The sequence below is a fragment of the Chenopodium quinoa genome, unplaced genomic scaffold (genome assembly GCF_001683475.1).
Source record: "Chenopodium quinoa cultivar QQ74 unplaced genomic scaffold, ASM168347v1, whole genome shotgun sequence".
NCBI classification, from domain to species: Eukaryota; Viridiplantae; Streptophyta; class Magnoliopsida; order Caryophyllales; family Amaranthaceae; genus Chenopodium; species Chenopodium quinoa.
In genome coordinates this window covers 4,421,733-4,432,254 of record NW_018744092.1, presented here as the reverse complement: position 1 = coordinate 4,432,254, position 10,522 = coordinate 4,421,733, and the positions used below count along the sequence as shown (strand labels likewise).

Sequence of the window (10,522 nt, the reverse complement as noted above, 5' to 3'; positions counted from 1 at the left end):
TTATGTTTTATTCCTTAAATCTAGTTTTTAATATTTATTTCATGTTTGAGTAGTTTAATTTCTAGGGTTTGGGAATCCATGTTTATATAATGAATCTTGATTGATGTTATTAATATTTTGATTATTGATTTATCTAATTGATAGTGTTTTATTGTTAATCTTGCAACCTGATCAATTGTTTGATTAATTATTGTTAATAAGAGTTTGAATCGAAAGATCTTACTTTTAGAGGCTTATCTACAATAGCAATTCTGAGTATGTTAGCGACCGAACTACATATGTTGAATTGAGAGCGTTAAGACTCGGCCGTAGGCTTAGCAATTGCTCTAGATGATTGATTGATTGAATTGTTATTGATATTTGCTGGATTTAGAACTATAAACATGGTGAACCATACCCCTAGGTCTTTTTATTAATTGTTTTATTCTTATTTTAATTTAGACTTTATTTTTATCCAAATTTCGTGACATAATTTAGTTTTTCCGTACCTTGAAAGCTAGATTGAATATCATCTCCCTGTGGATTCGACCCTACTTACCTTACTACATTGTTAGTTGGTTTTGTTAGGAATTTATTTTTGACAGGTGTACGACAACCTATCACTCCATCAAAATTACATTACTTTGCCGCATTTCAAATGGTCAATTTCAGGTGAAATACCAAATATTTAATGAAATCAACTACGAGTATTACCCAGAAAACAATTGTATATCAAAACTGCCATGATTTGCACAAAATGAACACATAAAGCGTATATGATCCAATAATCACAAAAAAAAAAAAAAAAAAAAAATATTGTACATCAAAACTGCCATGATTTGCACAAAATGAACACATAAAGCGTATATGATCCAATAATCACAAATAAAAAACAAAAAAACACAAGCAAATAATTAGGTTACAAAATCCTAAATTATAAGAGAGAAAATTATCATGGTACCTCTATTTAGAACTATTGAAAGCACCATAATAGTTTATTCAGCAAAAACAAAACTATATCTAATTGAATGTAACATTTAAATAACGAATATCAATAAAAATGAAATAAACTGAGAGCAATCCCTTAAAACACTCGATCAACAAAGAGAAAGCAGTGAAGATAGCTAGGAAGGTAAGAGTAGAGAGAGAAACTGAAAGAAGAAAATAAAGAATGGATTTGAAAACTGTAAAAAAAAAATAAAAAAAATAAAGGCAAACAGGATTCACAGATGCAAGTCCATATTGAAGTGCTTAACTTGCTTTATATGTACCGATTTACAACATCCTTATTCCGAGTCTAAATAATACAGAAAAAAACATTCATAGTTGGAGAAATAGTGACAATTCTAGTATATTGGGTTTTTTTAAATATTTGTCATCCTTAATACTACTACAAACAAACAATGAACATTAAAATTAATTTAATTTTTGATATTGGATTGTGGGGTTCCATATACTCGAATCAATCAAACCTACTTGGCGCGTAATTTCCAATTAAAAATTAGAAAAAAATTAAAAACAAAATTATGGAAGAAATAAGTAATGAATTACCCAGATCCAAATCCTCTAAAAGATACCCTTTTCTTTTGTACTGTTCTTGTAAATTACAATCATCATCATCATTTCCCCCACTTTTTTTTTTCTTTTTGTTTTTTTTTCCTCTCCTTTGTCAGCTGCTGTGTTTTTGTCTAATTTGCTGAAGAAATTTGAGGAAAGTTTGAATCTTTTTATTTTTTTAGAATTTTTTTGAGAAGGGGTGATGGAAACTTCTGGAATTGAGCTCATAGAATCTGATGCTGTTCTTGTTAATCATCAGGTAATTTTGTTATGTTCCTTTTGTTTATTTCTGTTTAAACTATGAAAATTTGATAGTAGTAGTAATACTACGTGTGAAGTATATGTTATCTCAATTGTAGAACAAATTCATGTATAAATTTCGGGTTTTTCGTTGTTGTTTCGAGTTAGCGGTAATATGGTTCATGTGTGTGGGATTGATGATAAGTATTTATTTTTTGGGGGGATCAGCTAGTTTTGAATTTTTGATCATCTCTCAATATTGCATAAAATTACTACCTTTTCAGGCCTATGTTTTTTGGGGTTTTCAGGAAAATGCAGTAACTAAAATCTAGCTGCCAATCACTCTTTTACACGAATAGTTATAATTCGGATCATACAGTGAACCTAGTTCCAAAAGCTCAATCTTCTGGGGGTAATAGCCCACGTAATGGTTTTACAGTCTGGGTTTCAATTAAGCACAATCCATCTCCATCCTCGTGCTTGTCTGGGAGTGGTGTTTGTTAGGCATTAAAATGGCAACTTTGGACTTGTTAGGTTACCTTGCTATGCTACTTGGTGGAACTTACTGTATAGAGAGTATAAGATTGAGGATGGTATTGGAAACTTGTATAGCTACGGGGTAATCCCAAGCAACACATGTGAATGTCGCACACTGATTAAAGAAGAAAGAATTAATTACTTAGCCATATGGTTTTAAGGTGGAACCTCCTTTGACTGTATGAAGTGGATTCTCACTCTTGATGAGCCCCATACTTAACAGACGGAGGTTCTGTTGTAAAAATGCACTTGTATGGCCAGTCTGATGTGGTGATGAAGTCATGGAGATGGATGATGGAATTACTGAATGAGGTAATAGGAATGGAATATGCCAATTGATCAGGGTGACATTAATTTAAGGATAATGTTTAAGCACTCAGAACTTAACACCTTGAGGGAGTGTTCCTCATTGGTACAAATGGTCAATAGGACATCTCAAAGGACAAGAGGTTTCTGTAAGTGTAACTAATTTATTGATGAATTAAGTGATACCTGCAGGAGTTATTGGGGGAGGCTGGTTGTACTAGTCTCAATGACAATGACCTCTATGTGGCGTGATTAATCCTCATACTCCTTAATTTGGGACTTGGGAGTGGTTAGCTGCAGCTTATGATAATACCTGATGACTTGCGTGTTTAATTCTCTTCTTCTGGTAACTCTTGGCCTATCCAGCATTATATAATTAAGCATTTGGAGTCTACTGCAAAATTCTAACCTTTCAATTTCTGCCATCATCAACTAAGTTAATAGAGTTTGCTTGCTACTTCAGCATTAGCTCTGTTAACAATTTTTAGGACTACTGTATGCTCTTATAAGCTATAGCTGTCAGTTTCTGCATTGCTGAATTGTGTTACGATATGTTTCTGTCATCTGCTCAGGGTGAACACATTGATGAGAGCTCTTTAGCTCGTCAATCAAGACGTCCAAACCTATCTCGTCTGCAAATTCCAGCTAGGTCTCTAGAGAATGTGCTCTCTAATATGAAAAACACAGATATTCTTACCTTTTCAAGTCCGTCTTCCACCAGAGCGGGGTTGCCACCAAGACCTTGCTCAACCGGGATCAAATCATCTGTGAGAAACATGCTTCCACAGAGAAGCCTCTGCTCAAAGACTTGCTCTCAGGATGGTGAAAAGACATTCCTAATTTTCTCAAACATACCAAAGTCTGACACTACTATGGACAAGCCTTCTACTTCAAGGTCATTCTCTCTAAACAAGGTTTTTTCTTCTCCTTCAACCAAGAGAGCATGTTCATTACCAGTTACACCCATTGCAAATTCAGGTCCCCAGTCTGGGCAGGAAAGGGATGTGTATCCTGTCAACCATCTTATTGACTCAGTGAGTGCTATATTCTTGGTTTTTATTTACTTATTTTTAATTAATTTTAAGCTTGGACCATATTGTTTCAGTTACTGTGTTGTATTCATATGAGAACTAGTCTGTCGACCTATGTTGTTGAGTATATGATTTATTTTCATCCAGAACCAAGAAGCACAGCTGCCAATGAAACGCTCATTTTCTGTTCCAGTTAATGTAAAAAATGCAAGCTTAAAAAGAGTGGGTTCTACAGGAGGTGTAATCCGTGTTGTTCCAGTGACACCTCATCAAGTGGAAGTTGATACTTCTTTGCCAAATGATGCTGCAACTGGAGAAAGTGGTATGTGCATGGTAGTTTAAGCTTTAAAACTTTTCACTTATCATGCTACTTTGACACAATATGAGTGAAAACTATTTTTCCTTCTACCTTTCCTTGCTATGAAAATCAGAACTGTAGAAGGATTATATTGGGTTAAAAATTGTTTAATAAATGATGGATATACTGCTTATGAATCTGAACTGTAGTCTAGTTTAAAGAGGTATGTTCTGCTGTTCAATCTTTTACTGTTATTTTCGATAAACCATTACTGTTATTTTCGATAAGCCATTCTAGTTTAGTCCATACAGTTCTACCACTTTTCCAAGTAATGACTGTGACAACAGTCAAGGGTCAATTAATTGGACCTAAAATGGCTTAAAAAGTGCATTTTTCCAATTCGCTTCCATTTCCTTGTCATTTCATTCTGTTTCTTTGTTCATAATGTATATTTTATAACCAAACAATGTGATGTAGAATTTATGTGTCACAGCACTTGTCGACTCAGTGATCATGAGGCTAAAAGTTGCTATTTTGACACATAGTTCTAACACTTTTTTACTTAAGAGGCGTACAAAGAGTACAAGGACCATAAAAATAACAGTTTTAGCAATTCAATATGCTAATAATTGTTTTGCCAGACTCTTTCCTCACGTTTGACTGTGTGTCCGGGGATTTGGGTTGTGGAATTGATGCTTGCCAAGGAATTCCTGATGAAATGTCATGTTAACATTTTGTCCAGGTAACTAGTATATGAAAATGTTTTAGTTCGCCTCCTGTACAAAATTGCATTTTTAGACTTAGAACTGTGTTCGCGTTACCTATATATATACAAAATCAGTGTATGCATTGCTTTGATTAGCATTGATACACTTCTTTGGTCTCCAGTGCTTCACAAACAAAATGAACAATGCCAACTTCCCAAAGTAGTTCACTTTTGATTCTCAGTTATTTTCACTACCCAATAGTTTTTATACCTGATCTGTCCAATATCAACCGTCAGATAAATTCGCTCTGTTCTTTTATAGTTGCAAGTCTTGTTACGTATCTTTTTGCTGGTCAAACTTTGCAAACTTTGAACAAATGTTTTGTTTTTCTTACTAATGTAATAAAATCTATGTAGAACTTTGTTTGATTTGTTTCAATGTGTATTTCCAAATTATTATCTTTTGATAATTTTCAGTTTTTCACTTATTCGTAATTAAGATTTTAATGGTCTAAAGTTTGCTTTGAAGACCTTAAAAACTGTGTGTTGCAATAATAAAAGAATAATGGAAATTGTTTGGAAAAAGTAGGCACCTTTCATTCATTAGTACTCCCTCTGCCATAGAGGATTAGGTACCTTTTCAAAGAATATAAATGAACGCTTCTTCGAGTTAAAATCTAATTTACATTATCAATATATATAAATGATCGGAACTCTAACAAAATTCTTTTATTTAATGCATTTACTTTTCTATTTATATGGGGAGAAAACAAATAGGATGGTAGGTTATTAATCTTTTTATTCTGTAGGGCTTCTCTCTTCTGTGATATTAATTAGGGATATTAGTCCACTGAAACTTTGATAACAACCTACCATTTATATGAGAACGGAGGGTGTAGTAGATTATGATTAAATTTCTTAAAATACCTCCATTTGATAAAAGCAATGAAGACGTTACTTTTTTGTGTTGGGTTGAAGGTTCATTTACCTTATTAAATAGATGTATTTCTAGCCTTTATTTTGTTATTTTCAGCAGTTATGCGATGGTGAAAATAATATACATACAACTTCATCTATTGTTTGCTTATCTGGAACTATAGGTAATAAAGATGCCAGTGAAGACATCCCTGAAGAAGAAGCTGTATGTAGAATATGTTTGGTTGAGTTAGGGGAAGAAGGCGTTACATTTAAGTTGGAGTGCAGCTGCAAAGGTGAGCTTGCACTTGCTCACAAGGAATGTGCTGTAAAGTGGTTTACTATCAAAGGAAATAAAATATGTGATGTCTGCAAGCAAGATGTGAGAAATCTACCAGTGACTTTGTTGAGGCTACCAACTCCTCGTCCTGTCCAGACCAGGCCACCGATCATCAGAGAGAATACACAAGTCCCGCATACCAGGCAAGTTAATGGGGACAACTTGCTTCAATATTGTGACTTTGTTTAAGCTACCTTTAGTGTGAACTTGCTAAAGTACAGGGAAAACAAGAAAAATTCTATCTCAGAATCAATTAGAATTGGCTGATCTGTCACTGTGATCTAATCTGTGTTGTCCCAATTGAAGTGAAACTCTTGACTCTGCGTACCTCTAAAACATGTCTTTTAAGGACATGAACAAAATTCAGAAGCTGTCAGCTATTGCTTTGGTTTTCAGATCTGGCAAAATATTGATTTGGTATTATAAAATGAATTGCTAGATAATATGAAGAAAGGCTAATTTAATGGAAGTTAGAAAATTAGAAATATAATGTGAAAACAGAAGTTTATTTTATATTCTGTAAAATACTACATAATATTAATTTGGTTGTCTGAAAATGCTGGATAATTTGGAAAGTATTTCATGGAGAAAATGGAAAATCTTCAAATTTTTCCGTATGCTAGCATCCAGATTTTCTTGTAAGGGAATGATATCATCTTAATTTTCTTCTCATAGATGCTACTGCTTTGTATGCTAAGCTGCTACAGAGTAACATGGAGGTTTTTGCATAACTGTAACTTTTTACTGTCTTGTGATAATGTAACTGCCAACTGTACTGGTCGATTTAGTACATATTGAAAAAACTTAATAAGTATGATGTATGTGGAAATGTGTAGTATGCTATATAAGACTAAAAAAGTAGACAATTTATTCTTTGCTGATGATACACTGATACTGACCAGTACTTGTTTTGATGAACGATTATCTGTATAGTGCATTATAGGTGAAATTGTTTACTGAATCTGATTGATTTTTTCCCCTTCATTTTGTTTGCAGGATCTGGCATGATATTCCAGTTCTTGTGTTAGTGAGCATGCTAGCGTATTTTTGCTTTTTGGAGCAACTTCTGGTAGAAGTTCCTTCCTTTTTTATATCTGAAAAATTGATTTGATTTTGGCTGTTGTATTTGATTATTAGACTAAAACTTTTGGTTGTTTTATCTTTTATTTATCAATAAGCTTTGTTGTTTATTTGAATTGCCGAAGGCCAAATGATGCCATAAGCTTGACCTGGATTCTTAGCTTTATTGGGCAATGAAAGTACTTTGTAATTATTATTTGCACCATGCAGATGCACTCATAGGAAAAATAAATTATATTATTAACAATATTTTATTGTAGACGATTAGACTATTTTGTTCAGTAGGGAAAACTTACTATAGTTACTGTACCAATTGAAGATATTCCAATCCTTTCTTTTCATCTTAATTCCCCAGTCCTGACTGCTATTGGCCATTGCGTTCTTGTCATTGTGTTCCAAATGGAGTGATAATAAGTTCTGTACATACATAGGTGTCAGATCTTGGCGCACGTGCTCTAGCCATATCATTACCTTTTGCGTGTGTTCTTGGTCTTCTATCTGCCATGATAGCATCTACCATAGGTAAGCTTTTCTGCACAAATCTGCTGAGTTCACATCAATTTATATAGATTCTCATCTTTCAAAAGTTTTTGCTTCTATGGATGCAGTTAACAAGGGATACATTTGGGCATATGCTTCGTTCCAGTTTGCAATTGTGCTCCTTTTTGCTCATATCTTCTATACTGTAGTAAGAGAAACTCCCACATCAGACAATACAGTCTATGCGTTTTTTGATTTAATGACAAGCTCTAATATGCTTACTTTTTCATGCGTCTTAATACAGCTTAATGTTGCTCCACTTCTGTCTGTTCTTCTTTCCTCATTTACTGGATTTGGAATTGCAATAAGCACAAATGCGCTAATTGTGGAATGCCTTAGATGGAGAGCAAGTTCTTCTGAGCCATTTTTTCATCCTACAAACAGAAGCAGGCAGCCAAGGCAACACCTTCGAGATCATCATCATCATCATCATCATAATCAACATATCCACCAGCATCAACACCGCATGCATCATCAACCTGTGCATGTTCAAGAAGTCTCGTTGGGGCCCATGGATAATATAAGATCATAAGAAACTGTGATAATGCATCCACTGTCCTGAGACAGATGTGAAATGATGTTTATCGAAGGTATTATAAACTTCAAGTCCTATATTCCCTTCCAAAGTTCATTAATTGCCTTCATAAAAGTGATAAAACTATGTTCTCTTAGTTAGCTTGCTCTATTTTGGGTGTTTTAGTTTTCTTGTGTTGTTTCTTTACTTTTTTAAGTTCTCCACAGAGCTCTATTTCCTGACTACCCCTATTAAATAATTTTTGCAGAACCAACTGCAGTTTACTTCCTCTTTTCTGAAAATATCTACAATGCATAGTTCTGTTGGTCTGAACTATCCCTTGACCAAATCTATTAACTTAATGACCATTATCGTGACTGTAGTTTCATCTGTCTTTCTGTTTTGGCCTGAGATCCTTGATGAAAATATCCTCTATTTTACATGGGTTAGACAAATTCCATCTGTTGACTGTCAGCCTAATGATAACATAGTCCCAATGTTGTGCAGGAAAATGTGGAGAAGAAAAATACTGGTAAAAGCAAAGGCTTTCTGTGAAAAGTGTATGATATTAGACTATTAAGGTGTTTATTGGTCTTTAGCTAAATGGCTCTATTCACTTCCTAAATTGACACATTTACTAGCATTAGATTTAAATTTAAGAGGATCGGTTGAATAAATACTTAGTCCCAAAATGATTTGTTAGTCGACCCCAAATCATACTGGGACTAAGGCTTTGTTGTTGTTGTTGTAGATTTTAATTTAAGAAAATCAGTTGAAAGTATGGAAAAATTCACATGTATTTGAACTGTGACATGAACTACACATAACTCATTGCACTTGGTTAAAGCTAAGGACCATAGGTGATAGGCCCTAGTTCAATATTATCCTACCTCCATGCAGTCTATCCCAGAAAGAGTTAGAATTGGTTAAGTATTGTATATCGAGAAATGAATGCCGCTGCAAGCTAGACAGAACTTATTAAAGAAGAGAGTGTGGTTACAAGTACAATGACTTAAATTTGTGTTCGGGCAACCATGCATCACTTATCACCTTCAGTATCTTTTCTTTGACTTTTATCACTCCCCTAATGTGTTACCTTCAATCCAAGCATGCCTTTAAACTGTTACTTGTCTATCTAATACTCCCGCAAAAGTGTTTTCTCTGCAGGTCTTTATAATCTTGTCTCTGATTCTCTATTAGTCTTGACTAATTAGGGGCATGTTAACATGTATATGAATCTTCCGAAACTTTCAGGGCAGGACCTGGATGAGTATGTTCTTGCTATATAATTAGAAAAACGTTGTAATTTGCTAATCAACAGTAAACATTTTATCTTTTGAAGTTTGTGTTATGACTTGACAACAACATTTTATCTTTCCATGCTTACAGTGGTCTCCTATGTACCGAACATGAATACCAAAGATAGAATGACAGCTGCTCGGTTCTTATAGAGATTGTACCTTAAAGTGACGTCTGCACCATCAATGCAACACTAACTGCTTAAATTCTACAAGATGACGGAGTTCTTGAAAGAAAGACTGTTACCTACCAAGACCAGTCGTGCCTAGAGGTACAGTGTACACCAAAATTCTTGCTAGCTGCTTCGTTCTCCAATGTCCTCATTCCTCACCACGTTGTACAAAAAGGGATTTCAAAACCTTGTAATCTTGAGCTCTAGCCTATGTTTCGGGGGGAAAATGCTTCAGGATGCCTGCTGCCTTTTCCTCTCCCTTCGTCTCCCTCCAGTTTTTTTTTTTTTTTTTTTTTTTTTTTTTTTTTTTTTTCTTTTGTAATGAGGGAGATGGGGTGGGATACTCTCCAAAACCTGGACAGTCCAGTAACTAGATTTTTGTTTGACGGAGAGAAGCCTTTGATGGGAGTATTATGGATGCATACATGGAGCATTGTACAGTGTTGTGTGCTTACTTTTTAGGCCTTATAAACTCACCACTTTGTCTTCTATTGCTCTTTATAAGTTGCTTTCATCTCCGCTTTGGTCATATTGTGTAACAAGAACCACAAAGAGTATTATGTAGACGAAATTCAATCTAAGGGTATTACCCCCAAGATTTTAATATACTAAATTAGTCGGCATTCACTTTGATAAATGAAGCTTTTACAACACATGTTTGTCTTGTGATTTCAACCTTACTTTATTTATGCACAACCATAATGTTCTTACTACTAGTTGTTACAGAAGTCATTCAAAGTTCAGGGAAAATGAAAATGCAACCTATGTGTCTTTCCTCACGATTGTATGAAGATGGCATGGTTAAGGCTACACTTTAAATAAATTACACACCCTCTTATTTGGCTTCATGACCCTATGCAGCCAGTAACATAGCATTTCTGTGGGAATATAGTCAATAATTGAGGCATTGATATACGTGCCATGTTTCAGAAATATAGCTTTAGCTGCAGCTCCATCATCCACAAAACAGATTTTGGGAACGAAATTTCAGAGGCTCTGCCTCAGAGC

The 10,522-nt window shown here is 34.5% G+C and overlaps 1 protein-coding gene across 1 annotated transcript; it reads left to right on the top strand.

The window, feature by feature from the left end:
• Positions 1–398: 398 nt before the first annotated feature.
• Positions 399–10,169, top strand: LOC110691961. The gene is made up of 9 exons (XM_021868945.1): positions 399–1,795; positions 3,192–3,653; positions 3,798–3,972; positions 5,755–6,052; positions 6,906–6,978; positions 7,421–7,511; positions 7,598–7,677; positions 7,774–8,119; positions 9,433–10,169. The coding sequence occupies exons 1-8, from the start codon at positions 1,739–1,741 to the stop codon at positions 8,059–8,061; spliced, it is 1,524 nt and encodes a 507-aa protein (XP_021724637.1). The 5' UTR covers positions 399–1,738; the 3' UTR covers positions 8,062–8,119; positions 9,433–10,169.
• The last annotated feature ends 353 nt before the right edge of the window (positions 10,170–10,522 follow it).

What these genes read in the sequence shown, in the direction of transcription:
- LOC110691961 (XM_021868945.1), top strand. Translation starts at nt 1,739, where the DNA reads ATGGAAACTTCTGGAATTGAGCTCATAGAATCTGATGCTGTTCTTGTT. An exon ending in ACACAAGTCCCGCATACCAG is followed by an intron (nt 6,053 to 6,905) that starts GCAAGTTAATGG and finishes TTTTGTTTGCAG; the next exon opens with GATCTGGCATGATATTCCAG. An exon ending in CTCATATCTTCTATACTGTA is followed by an intron (nt 7,678 to 7,773) that starts GTAAGAGAAACT and finishes GTCTTAATACAG; the next exon opens with CTTAATGTTGCTCCACTTCT.